This window comes from Carlito syrichta, unplaced genomic scaffold, assembly GCF_000164805.1.
Source record: "Carlito syrichta isolate Samal-C Ts95f unplaced genomic scaffold, Tarsius_syrichta-2.0.1 Scaffold305204, whole genome shotgun sequence".
Classification (NCBI taxonomy): Eukaryota; Metazoa; Chordata; class Mammalia; order Primates; family Tarsiidae; genus Carlito; species Carlito syrichta.
Window position 1 is genome coordinate 292,936 of NW_007249300.1, and position 25,762 is coordinate 318,697.

At 38.7% G+C, this 25,762-nt stretch overlaps 1 protein-coding gene across 1 annotated transcript in view; it reads right to left on the reverse strand.

The window, feature by feature from the left end:
• Positions 1 to 4,720: 4,720 nt before the first annotated feature.
• MARCH11 (membrane associated ring-CH-type finger 11) overlaps positions 4,721 to 25,762 on the reverse strand; it is a 115,668-nt gene continuing 94,626 nt past the window's right edge. The window contains exons 3-4 of the mRNA XM_008061327.1: positions 25,077 to 25,269; positions 4,721 to 5,208 (exon numbers count right to left, since the gene is read on the reverse strand). Of these exons, the coding sequence (XP_008059518.1) occupies positions 4,886 to 5,208; positions 25,077 to 25,269 (516 nt within the window). The 3' untranslated portion in view covers positions 4,721 to 4,885. The remainder of the gene's footprint in view (positions 5,209 to 25,076; positions 25,270 to 25,762) is intronic.

The following is a 25,762-nucleotide window of genomic DNA, read 5'->3' on the forward strand; positions in this document are numbered from 1 at the left end:
CTGGGATTACAGGCTGAGCCACTGAGCCCACCCGCTCTTTTCTTAAATTCTCATTTCTGCAGTACGACATTGAATACCAATTTGTTCTAAGTGCCAGATTATGTGACTTCCGCCTCCACAAGACCATAGATTTCTTGAAATCAGCCTGTCTCTTATCCTGTGTTCCCAGGTAGCCTTGTCGCCTCAAAAGAAGACTTTCGGGCAGGTGGTCACTATGCCCCCTTATCCTTATCCCTTCCATAGATGCTGCCACTTCTCAATTGTTACTTATCTCCTCCAGAAAGGCAGCCCCTCCAGCTCACTGGGAGGCTGATCTCATTAACACGCCCAACAGGAGCAAGCTGGGGCCGCATTGTGTGCCTTAACGATGGCACTATGGAGTTCAGGCCATCTTGTTTGCCCAAGCCAAGATTCATGAATGAGTATGGGGACATAGGTAAGATAAGTGTCCTCAGGGCTGCAGCTATCAAAAAGTCATTTTTGTAAGGAGCTTAGCTGAAGGGTACTGCCTTTTTCTTCTCCTGGTCTCCTAGTCAATGCTTTGGTTTTTCTTCTTATGAAGTTCTGCCATTCTCAAGAGTATGATGGGAAGAGTGTCCCATTGAGTATCTATAGCCTGCATCTAATGTCCTCATTGCCTATAGCCTGCATCTAATGTCCTCATTGCCATGGCAGCTTCTGGGCAGGTCTCTATGGTCTCAAAGTCCCAGTGCACCTGTGATGAAGACCCAAATGCCCCACTGAAATAAAATGTTTTTCTCCACGGTTCCTCTCACTCATGGCTGATGCCCTTCTGCGGCCCAGCAGCTGCCATGAATATCCCTGCCTGATGGGTCCATAGGCAAGTTAAGTAAACGCCCAGGTCACCATCATGCACCTAAATACATGAAGCTCCATTCTCTGTGCCTCTTAGAGCAAACCTTTATCCTTCTGCTTGTGGTATCAGAAAACGATTATTTCCCTTGAAAAGCCATGTTATGTATAGAAAACTTTTCAAACCTATGAAAAGTTACAATAAAAGTTAGTGACTGCTGACTTGTTTTGGAAAAAAATATGTTTTAGAGTAAGAATTACAGTTTAAAAAAACAAACATCACCAAAGCTTTATAGGAAATGGTGCGTTATTTTCATTCTCACATTGACTTTCACTGCCCTGTATTTCCCAGGGAGAAAATGCCTTAAAAAGCTTTAAATTCCTTGATTAATTAACTAGATAAATCCACCACAATATAAAATAGCACCTCTTTTGAGATAATAAATAATATTTTGATATTTCTGGGGTCCAATTCTGCTAAAATTCTATATCATGCACACGATGGAAATTTTTTTTCTAAGTTGATAAACTGGCACTGAGCTAATTGTCTAAAGTATCTTTTTCAGGTCTCCAACCAAGTTTTCTTAATCTATAAAACATTATTTTTATATAAATTATGTTAGTTATATAAATAATATGTATAATTACATATTTTTATTATATAAAGTTATGTATGATCAACATTATATAATATTTATTTTATATGTAATTTAAAACAAACTTTGTCACACTTTCGTTTGTAAAAGGATGAGCTTGGAAAGAAAAGTTTACAATACCAGACTTTGTAACTCACCATCATTAAAATGTGTTTTTAAAAAAACCATAAAGGGAAATATGGACTTCTGTTTTACAAATGGCACATTAATTGGCAGATCAATCTAATTCTGGACCAGCAGAGACAAATTTATTTTGCTGTTTAATTCTACAGACAAGGAAGGATGGAGCATTTGTACATCATCAAAAACAATAAGCTATGCTACTATTGTTACCTTATGGGGCAAAATTGTAAGGGAAAAGAGAAATAGTCCTAGGTTGAAACAAAAAGTGAGCTCCTTTATTTTGACATTTTTAATTTTTTAAGATATATAGAATTAAAATTTTTTAAAAAAATGATTATTTAGGAAAAAGTAGATGATACACTTTATTTACTCTGGAAAGTGATTGAGGGCACTTTAACAAACGAAGACACTCTCCTTTACTCCACAAGATTTATAATGTGTTTCATCATCAGAATTATGAACTTTGCTGTCTCCTAGGAGAGAGGAGGAAGGCAGCATAGCCCATCTGACGCTGCAATATTTCTATTGTGTTACTGAATTTGCAACAATTGATAGGGAACATTCATCCCCCAGAAATAATCTTGCCAAATGTTACTACACGCTGCTTGGTCATCATTTTCTATCCAGTCCCAGATACCTAGCCAACCCTGTAGGCTGGACTCATGTCTGTACCTGTAGCCCATGCCTCCCCACATTGCTAAAACATGCCTCTCTTTTCACCCCCAGCTGTTCCAGAGTGTTCTTCTTCCCTTGTTTGATTGCTAAACATTCACTCATGCTTCAAGACCCAGGTCCTGTCAGTTCCTCAGTGTCACCTTCCCCAACTCACTCAGGCACAACCACTTCTCTTAGCTCACCTGTAGGTCCACACACATGATGCGATGCAGCATGGCCTTGCACTTGTAGTCTCTCTGTGAACCTGACTCATATCTGCCCCACTGCTGCTAAGTGTCTAGCAAAGAAAGGGCTCTAAAAATGTTTGTTCTGCAAATTAATGATTTAAAAAATACAGGCTGCATACAGGTTCTAAATTTGTGTAATATTAGAAAAGATTTTGAAAATAATAAAATACTTCCAACTCACTTCCTTACCAAAAATGTGTTTGAGATTTGAGGCAGCTTGAGTTTAAATTATAGCATTCACAATTGAAAAGTTAATTGTTTATATCATAACTTATATAGCATGGTATTAAGAAGTGTAATTATTTTAAAACAGTGAATTTGAGTCTCTAAATTCACTCCCCACCCTGAGGGCTTTTCTTTTGTTTGTATGCCATCAGACATCAGTACCTGGATGGTACATTTTGTGGAGTGGAAATTCTGCCAGATTTATTATCCCAACATTGATTCCAGGTGTGTGTGTGGGGAGGAGGGGGTTAGCTGGGGCCTATGAAGACGGTGAGGGGAAACACAGTATAGACAAAAGGAGCATCCACGGGGTTTCCCTTCCATCATGCACTTCTATCATGTCTCTAGCCATCTCCACCCCGTGTACCCCATGCAGACATTATAAGGGGAGGGGAGCGTTTCTCATCCTGAGCTCCTTCTTGATTTTTAGTGAGCTGACATGAATACAAAGGTGCACACTAATTCAGAGGGTAGTCTTGCTGTATAGTGCAGCAGTGATCATCTAATTGTGCCTAAAGCCTCTTAGTCTAGTATTTTTTTTAACACAGTGGTCTACCTTTTAATGTCAATCATAACCAACATTATTCTTCATTAACTGTTGTGCTATTGATGATTTGTCTTAGGGATTAAACTGTCTAGGAATCTCAGCCAGGACTGTACTCATGGAATATCATATTCAAGCAAGCCAAGTTTGAAATAGAATGTTTAACACTCTCACTTCTAGATCTGCCCCTAAATAATGGTTGAATTTTACTTCTTTTGTGACTTCATGATTCATTATTTACATTTCTGCAAATTGTCACACCCTTGTCACTTTTTTTTACACAGAAAAAAAATTTTTTGACACTTTTTAACCAAAAATATCATTTCAAGTATTGGGAGAATTTGCTAGGGAGGAATCACAAATTTATTCTGCCAACTATTCTACTATCTAACATGAACAATCCTATTGTTAATTACTCAAAAGCTATTTAAAGAAAATATAATTTAAAGCATTTTATATGATTTAAAATCTAATCATTAATTACTTCAAACAACCAGCATGTTCGACTCACGTTTCTAGGGAAAACATGTCTTCCTGCCTTCTCATCTACTCTGTCATTGTTCATTAAAATGTGCCAATAACTACTATTAGGTGGATAAAAAGGTGGAAAATCCTCAGGCACTACTACTTAGCGACCTGTTACTGGAGAGTCAATAGCCTCATTTTTCTTTTCTTCCTTTCATTTAAAAACACTCCTCTAGTGAAAGAGAAAGACTTCTTGCTGCTGGCAAACATATTTCATAGGACTTCATTAAACCAAGTAATAGGATTAGTGTTTAAATGATTAAGAAGGTATATAAGTTTTTACAAAAAGAAAACCTAATTAAGCTGGTGCTCATAGAACTCAAGACTCTAATGCTTAACCAAATTAATTATGATAGGTCTATAAAAGGACTATACAAATATTAAGCAGTATTATTATTATTACATGTAATAGGATGCAACATTTTGGGGGTTATAATATACAGGATGCCCTAATTATGTACTATGCACTAGTAAAACTATTTTGTTCCCCTCATTTTATCTTTCTGCAGGGTCTCTGTATTGTTTCAGAAATTAGAAAAGAAGCCATTAGTCCTAGAACTTCCCTTCCTGGTGACAAGTTCTTTCATCACAGCAAAATAGTTATGCTCAAGATTGCCAGTCATCACAAGGCACAAGAAGGACCACTGCAAAGCATCATGGAAACACTTCTATGTTGCACACCTGATAGGCACTTTAGAATCTGCCCACAGCATCTTACACTCTTACCCACTGACAATATGTCTGAAAAATTACACATGGAGCAAAAAGTTTGATAAAAAATATATTTAAATCAAGTAAGAAAAAAATAGTTTTGACCTTAAGGATAACTTTCATAATTCTTTTAACCAAGTATCGTTAAATTATATGTATGATGATTTCAAGTACCAACTTATAAAAGATGTGACAAATCAGAAAACAAAGAACAAGAGGACTCTTTTTTTCAGAAAAATGTATTTTCAATTCAAATGTTCATATAAAAAGCTTGTTTTAAAAAGTTCATAGATGTGTTTTTAGAAGTGCTACGGTTTCACCATTCATTGCAATTACATTCCAAAGTGTGCGGAGGTGGTCCACACTGCAACATCTTATAACTTTTGTCACACCGAAGTCACTCGCATGACAACCTCCCCCGAGCTGTTATCCTCTGACAAATCTTCATGGGGCCTCATCCGATTGAACAGATGCAATAACATGTAGCCACACTGAAACCTTGGGGAGGTTAACTGCGTTGGGTGGACCAAGTTTCTGTTCCGCAGAGCTGTCAATGGCAACCACAAAGTCCTACTTGTGGAAGACTCTCCCCGGCTGCTTTCTTCGATGTCTGTGGCTTTGTCATAATTTAATACATCCCAGTGCAAATTAACAGCTCTCCAGCGCTTAAACACTCTGTAAACTGCAGCTCCCTCATGAACAATGAGACCTAAGATTTGAGAAGAAAAAAATAGTAAGGCTGGTGATAATCAAAAGTTGGGAATGTTATTTTATATACAAGTAATAAATTCAATAAACAGTTAATTCTTTGTTATTCAGCATCATCAAATAATATGGTCTTCTATACTCAAATAAGGCTACTGTCTCTCCAGTTCCTAAAACAATGACTGACACATGGTAAGAATGATAGAAATTTTGTTATTTGTACTCTGTTTAACAAGTCAACAAAAATCTGTTGAACAACTGCTTGAGAGCTCTATATATTGTCTTATTTATTTCTCACTACAGCCCTATGAAATAAGTACCAGCGTTTCTCCCCTCTTTGTGGTATACAAACAAGGGAACGGAGTCACAGGATGTTAAGAAATGTCTACAACTAGCAGCGGTGGAGCAGGGATGCAAACCAGGCAGACCGGTGCCAGGATCCTTCTCTTCGCTGCTATAAAGTGAACCGGATGGTCACCCATTTCTGAAACGGGCTTTCAGGAAAGTGAGCAATGCGATATGAGAAACCTGAGGAGCATAAACTGGGCTACCATGTCAGACATCATGCACTAGCATCATGATCTTCACTGTCCACCCCAGGTCTACCACACATCCTGCATTTCACACTTTTTCATTGCAGCGTGTAGTTCAGAAGCTTCTGAATTTGTGGCTTGCAAAAAGGAATCCCTCAGGGGGATCCCTCAAGGGGAAAAGTGAGGGAGAGCTCTTCTCTTTGAGGAGGGTGAAATTTCATCGCAGGTTAATGGAGAGGCCAATGCAGAACCGTTTTAGGTGAAGTATGGCAAGTAAACAGAGCATGTCAGTCGGCACAATCACTTTTTTTAACTTTAAAATGGGCAGCTCCTAACTCCCGGCATTTAGACCCTTGGGTATACGCCCTAGGGAAACTCTTCCAAAAGTTAACAAGAAAGCATGGTCAAAAATGTTCATAATTGTTTGTATTTGAGAAGAAATTGTAAGTGGTCTCAATGTCTATCCTCAGAAGAATGGATAAATTGCACTATGCAGAACCAATGGACTATAGCAATGAAATGCAAGAGAATAAAGTCATATGTAATAACATGGATGTCTCTCAAAATCATAATGAAAATCTCAAAGTCACAATGAAAAAATAAAAGTTTCAGAAAGAAATGATTAGAGTGAATAAATACTGTATATTTTCATGAATATACATGCACAAAGTAAACATATAAAAGCATACATAAGAATAATATCTACTAGATTAAAGATAGTAAGGAGGGAAGGAAAGAAATGAGATTAGGAAGGGACTTCCAAGAGAGCTTTCAACTGTGTCCCAAATGTTGCATTTGTTAAAAACTGGGTGGTGGGGATATGGATGTCCAATGTATTATTCTGCATATTTTTGTGCCTGAATGATAAAAACAATTAAAATTTCAGAGAATTTATTAGAAAATTTAATCTGAAATGGATTGAGGAAACTAGGGAGACAAATAAGGAGGTCACTGCATTATAGGTGAAGAGCAGAGGGGTAGCAGTAAGGAGAGTCTAGAAAAATAAAGTATAAAATAATAAACTCAGACAGGAATTTTAATGGAAAATAGGAGGAACTATCCGAGTCCCATATTGTTGAAGCTAAAGGAATGGGTGATTGAAAGGAAGGTAATAACCTTCCCACAGGTACAATAAATTAAGGGTTTTGAGCCTGTTTTTGTTGGGGACATTCTTTTCTTTTTTTGTCAGTTAAAATAATGCCAGGTAGGTGATGGAGCTACCCAGCCCTTGAAAAATCACACCTACCTACTATCAAAACTTAAGTTTTGTATTGTTCTTTTGCCAATAGATACATTTCTATTACATGTGACTTAGAAGCATTCCAAAGATATTAACACAGGCCACTAAAAAAATGTGTGTGGTCTACTAAGTAAAAATGTCTTAAACCTTATTACTGTCACTACCAAAATGATGAGAAGCAATGTAAACTTTTGTTAATCATAACAATTTCACATAGCTGTTTTGATCAACTTATTTTTCCAAAAAATAAATAAAATTAAACTTGACCCAACTGACCAGATGTTTCAGGGCAACAACCAGAATCAGAAGTCAAAACTACCATGTATTAATTGGTGATTCTATTATTAGCCTTCTGAATTCTCCATGGCTAATGATTTAACCTTTAGCATTCTATTTTCCCTCCTTAAAATGAAATGGAAATACCTAATCTTTACATTAGCCAGATAGTATGGAGATGAATCAGAATTCATCAACTATAAAGTACTCAGATTTCTTCTGGGATAGTAACTATACAAATACAAGACATTATTATTAATTTAAAAATCAATAGTGAATCTATGTGGTGAGGAGCATTCATTCACACTAATCACAAAACAGTTACAGCCTGAGACAGGTTTGTTCTGGCTAAGAGCAGTGATGCAGGTGGATAGGGACAGCTTCACCAGGAAAAACTACTCTTTTTGCAGGATCTTTTTTTTTTATTATTGATTTCCTTTGTTGGGCCAGAAATCAGATCACTTACTAGAGCTTAAAGTCACTTTCTGGGAATATAGTCCTGATAGTTTTTTCTAAATACATAAATCCACCCAATGTGCAGAAATAAATTCTACAGGTCTTTATAGCACATTTGAACTAAATTTAAAGAGGGAGAGAGAAATACTTGAAGTTTTCATGGAGAGACAGTCCACTGGAATTTCCAGCTCCATTGCCTGCTTCTTAATTGCATTAATAATTAATGATGTTTAGATTTTGTTTCACTTCCCATGAGCATCCAAAATTACTCCTTACCCTCTGAAAACTTAATTTTTTTTCCTGAAATATAATGAAGCCTATTCTACCCCCAAGGATGTTTGGTGTAATATGCACATTCCCCTTTCTTCTTTAATAAATGTTCTGAAGTTGTGGCAAAAGGCATTTGCCTTTTGTACCAGTGGTTATGAGAAGATATGACTACTACAATCATTAAAACCAGGGTAAGGACTCATTCAATTCTGGCTCATGATGTTAAAAATCCAGCTTTTAAAAACCATATGTTTTCTTACTGATAATGAAATACATTTACCACCTTGACATTGCAGGTCATATGACAATAGTTAGATTTACATTTTCATCTGAGTCACTAAATGTGATGCAAAAAGCATTTTAGGCTGCTTGCTACTCTATTAATGGCTTGTTTGTCCACAAAGTGATTCATGACAATTTGGGGTTTTGAGAGTTGAGTGTATGTGTGAGTGTGTATGTAAATGGTTGGTTGGTTGGTTTTTGTCGTTTTCTTGCCAGTAATATTTACTTGGGGTATCACTTTATTGGTGTGCAAAGGAACATTCTTGTTAGGGAGTAAGTTTGAAGACTAATGCAGATTTAGTTTCAGATTTCACTGAAATAAAGATCAGTTTTTACTTAAGTAAGATATATTCCAAGTTTTGAAGTGGTATGTTAGTTAAGATTACTTATGATAGTAGAATATGAGCTATTTATTTAAATAAATGATGGGGAAGGCTATGAAGGAACGTATGGTCACATGCTCACATACTCATGCATGCACGCACACATGCCATTTGTCTATGTTTACTTTAACATCTGAAATGTTATAATTAACAGAGACTTGCAAAATTTATGGCCAAATACAAACAAATTTTATCTGATATTAACTACCAAACCACTGGTCAAATAAGTTTATTTCTTGTGTTGCCAGTTTCAGCTTCTGTTTGGATAAGTTTGGTTGCTTTATGTAATTTATAAGTAAATTTGCATCAAGGATATGTTTTGTGCCATGCACTGTGCTCACAGCTTTGCATGAACAATTACAATTTAATCTTGATGGCAACTGTACAAATAGGTACTATTTCTGAACAATTTTACAGTTGAGAAAATGGAGATCTAGAGATTTAGCAAGCTTTCCAATGTCATGAAGTTTTAAGAATCAGAGTTATGACTGGAACCCAAATTTGCCTAAATACAAACATTGAATATTATGATCTTATCCACAGTAAATCACCATTCAGTCCCTTCTAGTCATAAAATGAACAAATAAAAGAGTTTACTATAGATTAAATTCTTGTGCCTTCCCATTCATATGTTGAAGCCCTAAGTCCAAGTATGATGGTATTTGGAGGTGAGGCCTTTGGGAGGTAATCAAGATTGGAAGAGGTCATGAGGGTAGGCATTTCATGACGGGATTGATGCCCTTACAGGAGGAAGAGACATGAGATCTCTTTCTCTTTGTCTGGTGCACACACAGGGAAAAGGTCAAGAGAGGGCATAACAAGAGAGCTGTCTGCACATCAAAAAGAGGGTCTTCACCAGACATCAAATATGCTGCTGGCACCTTAGATTTCCCAGCCTCTAGAAACATGATAAATGAATGGTTGTTGAAGTCACTTTATCTATGGAATTTTGTTATAGCAGCCAGACTAAAACAGGCCTGGTAGATAAACTATGTCACCTTCATTTAAAATATGAGTAAATTAATAAAACATGAGTAGATTAAGTCCTGGAGGTTGCAATTTGAGCAAAATCCATACAACAGTTGTCATCTTTAATATCTTTGTGCATCACTGACACTTATACCCCCTAAAGAGTACCAGTGAAACAGCCACTCCCTCCTCTCCCCATGAGGGGAGAAAAATGTTGGGGGTAAGGGCTTCCCTTGGGAAGCTACATTCACCCTCACCTTTCCCTGAAAATGCAAGCCTCTGATGAAAGCACAAAAAAACGCAGGGTCAAGTTCAGTCTGCTGTCAAATCAGAATGACACTTAGAAAAGAAAACTAAAGAATTCACAACTCACAGCAGATATTTGACCAGAAAAGGCTCTTGAGTATGAGAATACTCAAGATTTCTAGATTTAATTTCATCTTTCTTCCTTGCCCAGATTCCTCCCTTCCTCCCTCCCTCCCTTCCCCCCCCATATATCTCTATCTCTATCTCTATCTCTGTATCTATCTGTCTTTCTGCCTATCTCTTCAAACTCTATAAATACAGCCCCATATACTCTGAGAAGTCAGTGTATGTGGAAGCAGAATGGGAAGAACAGTTTAGAGCTCATCTTATACATTGGTCCTGCTTTTGATTCTTTAATTATTGCTGCTACTTGGTGAAGGCCATAGCATAGATGGTTCAAAGAGGATTAATCAAGTGAGACTGTGGTCCAAGACAATCTCTGTTGTGATCATCTTCATCAGAATGTAATAAAATGTATTAATCCTCCTAATTTCTCCTATTTCCTAGCCTACCTCGCAGTTAAATATTCAACAGTTGTGGAAACTTAGATGTGAGGATAGAGATAATCATTTTAAAAGTCACTCCTCCACAGCTGAATCTGGTTAATATGAGTCCAAGCAATAAACCATAAGTCATGGTTATTTCTGTACATACTGAATGTCTTTTGGTAGACTGAACTAGATATAAAGCTTAATGTAAAAATGCAAAAAGATAAAACTTAAATAGCAAAATGAAGACTGAAAGATAATACATATGTCATCATAAAAGTCACTAAGCTCACAAAATAACCCTATCATAAATTGAAAACCTAAAACCCAGGCCTCTGGAAACTTCAGTGACACATGGGGATTTTATGAATATGCATCTTCAATGTTGTCCATATAGTTTGTCCATGAAACAAACAATGTAAAGAAATAGCCCACCAAAAACACACTATAAAAGATGTGCTGATTTTTTTTGTCATCAAACATAAATGGTATAGAGCTTTACACCTCTCAGTATTACCTAGAACCAAGTAAAATTCACAGAACCAGGTTGAGAATGGCATGCTGATCATGAGAGCTTACAGCTCAAGGGTGCAAACACAGATTCATTCATTCCCTTTGATAACAAAACCATCTGTGCAATAAACATGCTAAAGACAATAAACTATTCTGAAACTTCCCAAGGCACACCATCCCTTGTCACTAGGGGCTGGCTAATTTCCAAATATTGATGATCTAACCCACCCCACCCTCAAAGTAGATAACAGCACACATGGAGAAGTGATTAGAGCAATAGAGAAAACTCTGAAGGATGACTGAGTTTCGCTGAGAGCACACACACAAAAATTAGTGTTTATTCTATGATTCTGATACTCTATTGTTCTCCTCTCTGTTCCATGAAGTCTGCAGCCATTATCTGTGCTGAATCTCCAGTGCTAATGACATCATTGCCTGGGAAGAGGACAAGGCAGCAAAGCACAGCTGTCAGATAGAACCCAACCTTTATGAGAATGAAGTGCACCCTTTTCTAAAAGATTCTGACACAAGTTAAATTTGCTCTTGACTTGCTGCTCTTATTTCAGTTAATGACCATCTCCCAAATCAATTAAGCCAGATACCTGCATCACTACCACATCTTTCTCCTCTTGCACTAAATTCTGCTGATTCTGTTCTTCTTAGCAAACCTGAACTAAAACCATAAAAAATAGAGTTTCCTGGAATGCCCACTCTCTTACATTTGCACAATGAACTATAAATCATGCTTCAAGATTCAGAGTCTCTCATAATTTCTTCTCCGATGCACTCAAAATCAATTTCTCCCTCCTTATTCCATCTACCACTCTACACAGGAAGTAGCTGCACTGATTTCCTTACTATCCTCATTGTAACAATTCGCTTATATACCTGCAGTCCCTCATCAGTTGTGTACTCCCTGACAACAGAACCCTGGCTTATTTGCCTGTGGGTATCTGTTCCTACCTTGGTGCCTGGTACATGGTCAAAACTTAACCGATTTTTGCTAAAGGGGAGGGAGGGAGGGAAGAGGAAGGGAGAGAGAGAAGGGGGGAGGAGAGAGAGACAGACAGACAGAGAGACAGTCAGAAAGAGAACAGGGAGAATGGCCATCTCTAGGATCTAACGGATGAGAAGGATTGACTTAATCTAATTATAACTGTGCTAGAAAACAGGAAAGGGATCTCAAGTATTGTTCTTTCAAAAGTTAAAGTAATATTTCCAGATGCCAAAGATGAACTGAGACATGAAGTCCAGAACATACGTTTGAAAAGGGTTTAGAGATGAGAGTCCATGTTTTACGGCAGTGGTTTTTGGCCCTCGCAGGGGTAGACTGAAAAGCTGTAGCTGCCTCCCCCGCTGTCTTGGGGCTTGGTCATCAACTGCCAGCATCAACCAATCGTGAACCCAGATACTGACAAAATAGCTTTGCTTAAGCCTGAAGCCTGAGGAGCAGATATGCATCCTTCTACGCTATTTCCAGGCAAGACAGAGAAAGCATAAAGGAAGCTATCCACTCATCTGACCACTTGCTTGTCTAAGAAGCCAATCCATCAATCAATTATTGTTACTGGTGTTTTAAAATTCCTTGGTAGATAGGAGACTCTTCTGATCTTTCCATTACTGATGCACAAATCCACCACTGGCATAGTCACAGAATATTTTCAAAAGCTGCAAGTTTTGTTATACATTATAAAAGATATGGCATTTGAATTTGTAAAAATTCACAGAATTCACTGGGGAAAAGAATTGTTATATTATCTAAGTTTTTACCTAACAATACTTGAGGAAAAAAAATCGATGGATATGATTTTTTTCAATAAAAGAAATAAAGGCATGAGGTCAACACTTTCTATAGATAATAAAGATATCTTAGAATTTTCCTATAATTGGGAGCATCAGATAGAATCAGTTTAATTTCAGTTGAATGAAATTTCAGTTCTGTCCCTCATGTTTTATCATGAACAGATAAAACACCTTGTAGCAAAGAGGTAGTATCATATATCATGCAGGTCAGAAGATCAAGAGACTGGTTGACAAACATAGTCATTGAATTTCAAATTTTAAAAATATTGGGTACAATTTAATCCAATCCTTTCATTTCGGGGGATGAGAACTCTGAGACCCAGGGAAGTGATGTGATGTTATCTGCTCAAGGGTTTGTAAAGATTGAGCCAAGTATCAGAACCAGTCCCTTGAGACCTGGTCCAGTGTACCTGTCCTGCAAGAACCCAAGACCTCAGGCGCCATCCTCAGCCCAAGCCAGTCATCACCAGTGTCTCCTCATCCATAGAATGGTCAGTGGCAAGAAGGGACATTTTGCTGACTGTCAAAGAGATATAGAATAAAATCTCTTCTCGGTAACACCAAAGGCTGAGATGGTAAATTATTTCTCTGGTCTTTATCATACAGTGTACACTGGAGCATTTGATAGAAGATAGGAGGATTATAGCAGCCCTCACACTTTATGAGAATAAATAACTCTGCAAACCCTGATTTAATGAAAATTGTATTTGGTTATAAAAGCATATCAATGTCTATCTTCCGAGTTAATTAAGGCTTTTAGGATTGGGAATTGTTTTTGTAGATTTCTGTTTTCCCACACTCTAGTATATGAACTAAAGTCTGTTCTTAGAGACTATTTGTGGACTTTTCCTAATGGCAAGTGGAAAAAAATAGAGCTAATTTTCTATTTTTCCCAATAGATAAACTGTCTACTGCAAACTCGCAAAACACAATTTTAATAATTTTCAGAGTAAATCATACATGTATTTGTTGTGCTTTGTAGAGGATTGGAAATAATATTTTTAAACATATAAATTGAAATGCCTAATTAAAACCTGTTTATCTTTAGGACTAGTGACAAGCTATTTTATATTTGTTGGTTTCTTTATTATTTCTCTTAAAGCATACAGGCAGTGGTAAAAATCCCAAACCGAAGTTACCATCTAAGCATAATTAAAATTTCTAATTTTTTGATTTCATTCCATGTCATCAGTACTATGTTTGTAATTGAAAATATTAATGAAAGTTTCAACCTGAATATAAAAATGCTCAGACATTAGGTTTCTTAATATTAGATTCTGTGACTTAATAAGAAAATTCAAGATTGGGATGTGATTCTTTGCATAGATAATTCTTATTAGGAAATTGCTTCACTCAGAACAATAGGAAGAGAGAAAATGGCTTTTGGTATGGTGTATTCCAGGTTTCCTATTCTCCTTACCAATGCTTCTGTATGTTTGGGGGCTCTAGTCACCTAAAATAAATGAATGAATTACTTGGACTTTCATGGAAAAATTTTTCTCAATTTCTGTTCTAAAATCAGTTCATCCATTCTCAAAAACAAAAAAAGGCATTTATACCCTATGCCGTGTCTCGAATGTTTAAGACAGTAATTTAAGAGGTAGTTTCCCATCATTGTCTAGACAGCGTTTTGTAAGTTATTCAAGTTGTTCAAGTTCAGCATATAAGGTTCCCCCGCCCCCAAATAACAAATAGAATCAATTGAGAGGGAGAGAATTCCAAGTCTGAGTCTCATTTCCAGTGTATGTAACCTTGGGAAATTTGCTTCATATACACCTTAGAGTTCTCATGTCTGAGATGAGAATGATAACAGTACAAGAGCTCCCAAGGTGGCTATAAGGATTCAGTGGTACTATTGAGGTAAAGCACTTAGAATGTTGCCCGATACATAGTAAATATGATCGTAGACAACACTGAAGATGCATTTTTTAAAACTCCAAGTCTCCATATTTGGAAGCAGTTGAAAGTATATACAGGCTTCATTGTCTATGCTCATCTCTGTGATTCCTGATGGCCCAAGAATGAGTCTCCCCCATCCCCGTGAGCTATCGGTCCCACATCCTCAGCGTTCTGCACAGAAGAATCATTTAGAAGAATGGTCATGTTCACATTCCCGAGTGAGAGAATTCTTTGCTATGAGATAGTACAAAGCCTTTAGATCCCTTTAGAGTGAAGTTAGAACTGAAGAGCAATCTCTAGGTTTTCAGGTTAAGGGAGTGGTCTCTTGCGTGCCTTCCCAGACAAGGGCAGGTGACTTTTCTTGCAATGGGTTGGCCCCATTGCCACGTAATCTACTTTCTACTCTCCTTCCAAGGAAAACCACCCATTCCCAAGTTGATTTGGCCTCTTTCATAACCTTATTCCAGGTGTATCCCTAGTGTGCCTAGAACCTCTTGTATTTAGAATTCCCACAACCTGTCTTTTGGAAAACAGTAAAGTCACAAGGTAAAGTGACACAAAACATGCCTGTGCATGCTCACATACCAAATAAAGCCCCAGGCGATATGCTCCCCTGACCTCTCAGTTTACTCTCCACGATCATGGATGGTTTGTCTCCTGGCTCCTGGATCCCCTCGCTGCTCTAGACCCACATGACTTCAGAATCTCTCATGGATGACTCCGCTGTGGCCCAATGTGCATAACCCTTTGCTCTTTGCTTATTCCTCCTTTGCCCAGCCCGGTGACTGCCCTTCTGGAAACCATTCTCTGAAGCTCTCCCATCTTGTTGCTAACCACAACCTCCAGTGCCTCCTGCTCACCCTCCTTCTTCATCTGAATGCACCCTCTGTCACCTTCTGAAGACAGAGCCCCCAGACTGCATGATCCTTTCCCAATGTGCCTCTTTCCAATTTTGACTCCTTCCCTGGCAGACCAGAAAGTTCAGCCCATCCTGAAGTCATTATCCCCCCAACCTGAGGTGAAAGACAAGGTTGATCTTGCTGCTTTGTCTTCCAATAACTATGCAAAACAAAACCCCATCTTAGCCCAGTATCACCACTTCAACTCTCCTCAGGAGCTGATCATCATGTTCACTGTTTTCCTGAGACCGTTCCCCTCATCTTGTTCCTTCTTTGTCTAAGTGGATGACCATGCTACCTACTTGACTGAGAAATGGGGTGTCTATGCCAGACCCATAAATTCCTCAATGTATTTTTCTCTCAGCAGAATGTACAGCCATCTCAGAGATCCTGAGTCCACCTTCTCCTCAGGGGCATAGGATCCCTTCTTTGCAAGGCAAACCCCTCCCCTGTGTTCTGGGTTCTAATCTCTGCAGTCCCAGGTGCATCAATCCATCCCTTTCCAACCCTGGATTTTTCATCTTGCTTCTGGATCTCTCTTCTCAACATTTGTCCATGCCTAACACTATTATTAAAACAAAACAAAAAATTCTTCCTCAATACCACAACCCCCTTTGTCATCTGCCCTCATTTAACTGTGTCCTTTGTCAGTTAAGATTTGTGAACCCACCTTCTCAACTCCCTAGTGCACATCCCAGCCATTCTCAATCCCCTGCAGTCTCACGTCCATCCATCTACTTCTATATTGCCAAATCCATTGAGTGGAGGTTGGCTCAATTTCACCTACCTTTGATACAGCATCTGTCTTCGTTGGCCACCTGCTCCTCCGCCTCCAAGTTCCCTCCTTCTCACCTTGCCTGAGTCCACTCTTTTCTTGTCTGTTCAAGTTCCTCTGCCTGTTCTTCATGTTCCTAAAGTCAATGCCCATGTCACCCAAAGCATTTCCTCTACTCAACTACCAGATAGAACCTCTGGCTCCAACTTCTACCTTGAGTGCCAGACCCATAAACCCAGTTGCTTACTGACTATTTCCACTTGGATTTCCCAGAAATTCTACAAAAAGAAAATGTTCAAAAAGAACTTACGATCTTCCTTTCCCTTCTCCCTTTTCTGATATCCAGTGTTTCAGTGGTTGATGGTCCATCTACCAATCAGCCTCCATGCATCTTACCTGACAGCCCTTCACTCTTATCCCCCTCTCACCACTTCCTCCTTCCCTCCATCCAATTGGCCACCAACCTTGTGGTTAATCTCTTTTAATTCTAGCAGCTTCTCACCAGTCATAATGCTGACCTGGTTTATCATAACAGTTCTCACCTTCTCTAACCCTAACCCTCCCATCCCACCCCTTCAGGCTTCCACGTTATCAAAGAACTTTCTTTAATGTCAAGCTAACCAGTCATACCCAGGGATCCTTCAGTTAAGTCTCTCTCCCAAGCTCCACCCATAGGCCCCTTTCCTCACTGCTACTCATCAGCAAGCATCTTTTGTTCTCCTCACACAGGATTCCATATGAAAGTATGACATGATTATATGTGTTGATAAGTCTAGGCAGTTGTCTCTCTCGTTGCTTCTTCCTAATTCCTACTCTTCTTTAAAACTTAGCTCAAGATTTTCTTCCTCCCCATAGATTTTATTGACCCTAAGTGTGATTAAGCTCTCCCCATGAGTTCTCACATGTTTCTCCCCAGACACTTTTCAGGTTGTATTTTAATTGCCTATTTCCCTTTCTCCCTCCAGCAGGTAGAGAGCAGGGAGTTTGTTATATTCCACGGCTTTTTGTAAAGGGCCAGATAGTAATTATTTCAGGCTGTGGTAACCTTACAGCCTCTGCTGCAACTTCTCATCGGTGGTACATAAATGAATGGGTAATGGGTACAGCTGTGTCCCAGTACAACTTCATCTATGGGTACCGAAGTATACATTTGCTATGATTTTCACATTAGGAATAATATCCTCTTTTTATGTTTTTTTTTTCAACTGTCTAAAAATGTAAAAACCATTCTTAGATCCTGGGCTGTACAAAAACAGGCCGTAGGGTAGGTTTGGCCTTTGGGCCAAAATTTGCCAAGACTTGTTCTGTTTGTACCTCTGTCCTGAGCTCCAGACATGGCACACGGTACATACACCGTGAATGTTAGCTCGATAGGTAATTAACACTGCCTCGTCTAGACTGCACTGGTTGAAAGCATCACACTATTTTCAATGGAGGAAATGGAATTTGGAAGTCTCCAACAACATATTTGGTCTGCTGCTCTGCTAATTATGTTAATGTTTCTCCAAAAGAATTTGAACATCACAAAGTCAAATAAGAGGAAGATGTTGGGTTGAGGGTTTTTCTCCTCATGAGGAGGCCCAAAGGGTTAATTAGTTTTGAGAGACCAGTCCATGGATAGCACTGAAGGGCAAGTAGCAAAAAACAACAAGTTTATTTCCCAGGGTTTTAAAGGCAGCAATATCATTAATAACCAACTATGATAATAATCTTTAGAGAAATTGGCAAACATCAGCATGATTAAGGCACAGAAACGCCTGTAATTTGTACCTCCGGAGAATAGAAATAATAATGGTCTGCTTCTCAAAACATAGAAAAGGTAAAGGTTTGTTTTTCCCCTGACAATTTTGAATTCCAAAATGGTCTCTGTTTGACTTCCAGGGACCTGCCTGGGATGTGTTCAAGGTGTGAAGGAGGCAGAGGGAAGTAAGAGGATGAACTCCCACTTGTATTTCAGTCACACCACCTTGAATTAGAATGAAGCTGAGGCATTTTCTGGGGATATGAACCATGCTAAGATATTCTGAAACCAGAAAATAAAGACCTGCGCTTGTAATGAGATTTGACTCTATTTAAGAAACGGTTCCAATGATCATAATACTATAAGAAAGGGATTGGCAGCAGTGGGACACTGCGAGGGGAGGGCGGGGGAGCATACTTCATCACTAAGGGTACCTGATCCCAAACCAGGTAAAATGGGGACCAAAGTCAGGCCCAAACTTGACCTGTCCAATGACCATTTGTATACCTAACCCTGAATTGTACCCCACATCTTTAAAATAAATTAATTATTCTGTTTTTTTGAAAGGTCCCTAATGAGCTAGAAGAGCGTGCAAATCTGCACCGGTCATGGCTGCATGGGTGACAGACCTGCCAGCATGGCCAGCCTCACAGCCAGGGCCCCACCTGGGATGAAGTTTGGTGGGAAACCCAGAGGAGCAAGGGCAAGAGTAGGTGGATGTTCCTGCCGTCCCTGCAGAAGCAGCTACACAAAGTGCTTCTGAGCAGCCAGATTGCGACATTGGAGGGACATGGGTGAAATTGCAGATCAAGACACAGAAGCGTTTCTTAGAGCAGAGGTGGCTCATATACTTCTGTGTCTAGAGGGAAAGTTACAGTGATCTGAAGCTTCCAAAAGGAAATACTGGGCTAATTCACTTTCTTGGTTACCATGCCAAACCGTGTGTAAGTTGAGCTTGTGTTTTCACGTGCCTTATGATTCATGCAGACACATCCAGTTGACTGATTCCCGAGAAACTCGGACTGAGATAGATGCAGCCAACAACACCTCCTACAACCAGCCAACCACTGTAGCCCAGAGTGTCAGCCATAGCTCTCAAGCAGCATTCTGCAACCTCACTCCGTGACTGAATGCTGACCTGTTGACTCCCAAAGCCCGGTTTTCTTTCTTTCTTTTTTTTTTTTAAGTTGGCGTCTCACTCTGTCACCCAGACTGGAGTGCAGTGGCCGCTACCGGCCACTGCGGCCTTGACCTGCGGGGGCTCCGGTGATCCTTCTGCCTCAGTCTTCAAAGTAGCTGGAATTACAGGCGCGCGCTACCATGCCCGGCTGATTTTTTGATTTATTGTAGAGATGAGGTCTCACCAAGTTGCCCGGGCTGGTCTCGAACCTGCAGGCTCAGGCAATTCACTCACCTCAGCCTCCCAAAGAGCGGGATTACAGGCTGAGCCACCGAGCCTGGCTGCCCGGTTTTCTTAAGTGACTCATGAGCTCAGACTGCAGACTTGGCAGTGGTGCTGATGATTTGAGTGGGAGTCGTGGGAAGTGATGAAAGACCGGGGAGTGGGCACCCAATGTCTTGGGATGACAGTCCTTTGATTGAAATTTCTGACATCTTGGAATGGGATGTAACTGTTCCGTGTAGCCTTGAGGTGTGGGGGATGAGGGATGTTGGTGGCAGGCAACTATGATCTCTACTTCCCACAGAGGAAATATCTTCAATGTGGCGGTGGCCACCCACTGTCACAAATGTCAGGTCACCCATTGCCCTGAATGGTAACCTAAATGTCCATCAACAGAATAAAAGTTAGATAAATTGTTGTACATCTGTTTTAACAGGGAAAGATCTCCAGATAATATTTTGAAATAAAGAAGTATTTTCTCAATATCACGTAGAGTATGATCTCATCTATTTGAAAAATAAAATACATAAGTGCCCGTGTAAACCTAATGAAAAGATCTAAGCTGAGCATGATGGTTTTTGCTTGTAATCTCAGCACTCTGAGGGGCCAAGGTGGGAGGACAACTTGAGCCCAGAAGTTCAAGATCAGCCTGGGCAACATAGCAAGAGCTCATCTCTACAGAAAATGCAAACATTAGCTGGGCATAGTGGCATGTGCTTGTAGTCCCAGCTACTTGGGAGGCTGAGGCAGAAGGACCGCCTGAGCCTGGGAGATGGAGGCTGCGGTGAGCTTTGCTAGCGCTACTACATTCCAGCCTTCATGACAGAGTGAGACCCTGACTCAAAAAAGAAAAACAGACCTGGAATATAAGAATCAAAATGTCTAGGAGATATTTCTGCAAAGGAAAGAGCATAGCAGAATGGGGAATGTGAGTGATGTGGTCTTTTTTAAAAATTTTATGGATTTCACAATTACGAACATGTATTTTTTATATATATGCATGAGTATTATGTGGACAATTATGAACATGTTTAAAAGAACAAAAGCAATCCATGTTTTGAAATGTTGTAGCCATATCAATTCCTTCCCATAGTATTTCAGGAAAGATCAAAACATTTCCAGACTTGGATTTGCCATGAACTCTCAGTGCTGACTAGATTAGGTCAAGTGCTGGTATCTCTATAGCAGAAACACCACTTGCTGGAATAGGGTCTCAGTATGTTGCTTCTATTAACAAGAGATTGAATTCACCTCATCTGGTTCAACCGGACACTAAAATTACATGGTAACCATTCTTGCTTTTTAGATGCAAGTTAATCAAATGACCCCTGTCTTCCCTCACATGGCTTTCTTCTGGTCCCCTAAACTTCTAGTCATTATTTAACCAATTTCTGTCATGGCACAAGCTTCCTTTGAATCATGTGACCAAAGGAGGTGATGGTCCTTTATTTTTTCAGTGTGTGCAGTCTAGAAGGAAGAGCCAAATCCTCTGCCCAAAGCCTCCCACCACACATTTGGTCTTCATTTCTGGGTCTGTTTATTTATCTTCCTTTGCCCACTGTGCAAACCTTCTCAGGAGGGAGCCAACACAGCCTGCTTTGCCTAATACTTCTCCCTAAATTACTGCCACCGGCTACACCATCTTAGTGATTGAAATCCTTTATACTAGTTTTTTCTGGTGTATAATCATGCTATCTATTTAAACATTTAAAAGAGCTTCCCAAATATAACGTAAAGCGATATTTCTTCATACTTCAAATTCCTTAAAGCAGATATGAATTTTATAATAAATACACATTGAACATTAAATTCACACTTGACCCACAGAAGTCTTCTAAAAACTTCAGTAGCAAGAAGAGTCATCTGTCCAACACATCTCCCATTAATGGCCCTCTGTTTAACTCTTGGCAACCACCCTCTCACTTTAACACCCTTCTCTTAATCTTCTTGAAATCATTTTCACTTTATTCACCTCTCTTGGAATAGAATTTCTTTATTGTTTAGAAAATCTAGCCCACTTACACAAACAAGGTGAAACTTGTTAATCAAGCTCTAACACACTTACCATTCCATTATCTAGAATATGCATGGTCTAATGTAATAGTCACTAGCCACATGTGGTCATTCAAATTAAATTTAAGTTAATTTAAACACAATTAACTTTAAAGTCTATTTTCTCATTCTCACTGGCCACATTTCAAATGCTCAATAGCCAGATTTAGCTAGTGTCAGTGGAAATGGATGATGCAGATAGAGAACACATTTTTTTTTTACTTTTAATTTTTTTTATTTTAAAGATGTGAGGTACAATTCAAGGTTAAATATTACTGCATTCCTTTGAACAACCCTGATCTAGATAGTTCAACTATAACAGTGCCTAGTCCTTTTGGAGAATTCAAAATATTAATAGCAAGAAAAATACCAAATCTTTGGAAAGAAGAAAATGTATTAATTAATAATGAATGAAAACCACAAGAAAATTTACTGTGTCTAGGAATAAGTAAATAAATTTCCCCAACATAAATGTTCTGCAAATCTTACTGAACAATCCAACTCTTGCTACGCATTATGAACACTGGCTGAATGACAACATTTTGGATTCTGGAATAATCTATGGATTTTCAGAATTATATTTTCCAAAGAACACTTATGAAGCTACCAATCTGTTCCTTCTCATTTAGCTATAATCGAGTTTGAAAAGCTTGGACAGAAGGAATGAGGGAATGTCTCCAACCATTTTAATGTCCTCTGAATGGGAAGCCAATCTCACAAGCTCCAATGTCGAGATGGGGGCCAGCTCTCCATTTGCCAAGTTATCTATTCATCTGTTCATCTGCTTGGCTACCACTTCCTATCACTGCCTGAAACCTCCCCTTCCATACACACAGCACCGCAGAGTTCACCTCTGCCCGTGTTGCCCAACCGCCATTTCTTGTGAACACTTCCATAACTGTGCCCATCTCACAGTATACTAATCACTTACTTACCTGCCGGACCTCCCCACAAGGCCACACACTCCTTGGGGGCAGGAGAGTGATGGACTCTTATTTGTATTCCCAGAACCTAGCACTGTTTCTGACACATAAAAAGGCCTCAGTTAAAAAAAAAATTTACTAAACTGAGCTGAGCAAATTGAACTTAAAATTGTAAGCCTGTGTTTCACTCTAACTCTGGCTCTACATCTTCCAGTTAGGAATATTTAAGGCATAGTCAGTGTACTCTTTGTCACGTCTACATTTAATTTGTAGACATTTGAATTAATTTGAAATGTTAGCAGGAGCTATTGTTGGCTATAGTCCAGTTGGCTGTATTTTGTGTATTTTTTTTTTACCATAATTGTTTTCCAATTTCTTGGGGAAATAATTAAGGTCTTCATTAGGTCAAACAGACTAGTGAAATTGCCAACTGAAATAAACAATGTTCAATTCGAATTCTTTAATATTCAAAATATACAAAAAGAACACCGAATGATGAGATTTGATGAGCCAAAGACAATGAAAAGTACTGCCAATATTTAAATCTCAGGCAAAAAATTAACTTTCCAAAGTGTCTCCAGAAAAATGGCAACTGTTTTTGTTTCTAAGAAATTTGACTTTATAAAATGGGAAAATGCTCAAATTTTGAAAGAGACACTCAAAATTTTCATAACACTGAAAGATGATTAGTCCCTATGTCTGTGCTCTTGGAACTGGAATTGTTATAGTCTTGATTAACATACTGTCATTAGCAATCAAAATTTAAGATATAATAACTCAGCACTAAATGTAAGTTGTAAAATTAAAAAAAAAAAAGATTTCCTAGCCAGGAAATGCATTGTATTTTATAGTGATATTATGATATCACGAAAACCAACTGGACTTTTTTTTTTCCCTCCAGGTTCAGTTGGGAGCCTAATGGTGCTTTTATTTTTGCATCTCCCCTTTCAATGTCAATGAAACACCACATTTTATAATGTTTGTCTTGAAAGACAGAGTAAGCCCTATCTTTGAATTTCTTGAGGGATTCAATTTGTAGAACAATTTTGTGTCTCTTTGTTTAGAGCAATGCACTGGAGATTATATGTGAATAAAGATTTAGAACTTACAAATGCTTACATGTGCATTATCACATTTAATGCAAATTATTCACATACATGATTATCTCAATTATTCAGGCAATATCTGCTCAGTTTACATATTTCTTATGACATTTCTGTCCTGTATGTTTTTTTCTGGCCCCAAATTTGGTCATTTTCTATCCTATTAGTCTTGTACCAGTGAGAAGGAAGGAAAGAAACAATAAGGAAAAAGGCTGAGCATATTTTAGGCATTTATAGAGCTCTTTTAGAAAAAAAATGACAAGATATTGAAATTGCTAGTTGAATTAGGTTTCTGGTAGGTAAAGGCACTAGTTTAAGTGATCTCAAAATTATTTCAGTGTTTTGAACGTGTTCAGATACACTTGGTTTACAATTTCTAATTAATAACAATTATTTTGCAATCATTATTTCTTTTATTTTGACCTCTGTGGTAGGGAGTATTTTTCACACTTTTACAAGTGAGAAAACAGGAGAAACTGACCTGCCCAAGCAAAGGTCAGGATTAGAAACCAAATCATTAGATCATCAGCACCCATTCCCTGAAACCCATGGTCCCCAAGCTTTAGCATGCATCAGAACCTTGGAGAGCTTGTAAAACAGAGATGGCTGGGCTCGAGCCCTGAAATTTCTGATTCAGTAGGTCTGAGGTGGAGACTGAGAATGTGTATTTCTAAAAGAGTGGTGTAGATGCTCTTGCTACCAGTGGTCCACGGATGACACTTTGAGGACTGCTGCTTTAAATCGTAGTTTCCTCTTTCAGCATTTTTACATCGCACTAAGCTGCAATCCACATCACAGCAGGGCAATTCTCCCAATATGCTACTGTGGTGCTCCTCTCCAGCTACTCAGCCCCACCAACTGGTTGCCATCATGGTGTCTGTGGCACCTCTCACATACCTCACAGATGCTGCAGGAATCAGCTTCTGTTTTCTCACGGTATAAGGGAAATGACAGATTGGTCAAGTGTAACACAGAAGTAACCTCTGTGTAGGGTCTAGTTTAGCTTAACTGTTTGATATTTTTTTCTCTTCTAAGCCACTGCACTTATTAAGTGAGGCAAAGAAACACAGGCTAGCAAGGAAAACTGTCCCCAAGTCCCTAACCTTCCAAGGATCCCTTTATGCCCTCGGGGAATCTGTGAAACCACTATGATATAAGACGTCCAAGTGTCTGTCCGCTCCCCAAATACACAGTGTCATTTACATCATTTTGCTCTTTCTTATTCCTTAGAAGTAAACGAATGTCCTTATCTCACTCACCCCAAGTAATTTATTCAACCTCTACTCCTTCCTTGTCGTTGCAAAATACGTCACTTTAAATGGGCATTGTCCTGTTTTTCAGCTTGTTTTTCAGCTTGTTTGTTTTTCAAGCTACTTGGGAATACGGAAGCTATGCTTTAAAAAAAAGTAGCCAAATTGTGACCCCCAGATAGTTCATTAACTGGAGAACCAAGATACTTCAAACCATAACATTCTATATTAGATCCGACTGGTGAAAACATAACTGCTGAAAGAAATGGATTACTGACAGTTCGTTAATGTTCAACATCATGGTCTTACCTATGCACACTAGATCCATAAAACCATACATTCCATAGCAGATTTGAAAAAGGATGTCCTTCCTCTGCCACACTGCATAGGGGCTGAAGGCTGACCAGAGAAGCCAAGTCACACTCGCTATTAAGAACAGGGATCCTAGGATTACAGCAATCATCTGAACTTTCTCAACCAGTGTTATAGAAATGCTTTGCCACTAAAAGAAAAACAAAGGCATGTAAGAAAGAAGTGCTGTGTATCATTAAAAATGAAAAAAAAAGAAACATTTTTTGCCCCATGTCTCTCTTCATGATATTAGACCCTTTGCAATCTGATTAGCCCCCAAATGAATTTTTCCATTTCATCCAGGCTATACAAAAAAAATAGACAAGCAGATAAAGATTAATGAATTGCCTTAACTTCATTATTTTCAGTAATTCACCATTCTGCAAGTTTAATCTAGTTTTACTCCAGATAATAGTCCTGAGTGTGAATGGCTAAGGAATATTTAGTACCTGGAAATCACATTATTATCTTTCATGCATGCATGAAATTAAATACACGCTGACTATACATGGTGAGGGCTCTTCTATTTGGCAATTTATTTTGCTCTGGACACATTTGGCCATAGCAAAAAGAGGGAATTGTCTCGTTTTTTTTTTTTAGAAGAATGTAAAAAACAAATAAATAAGTCATATAAGCACATCAGT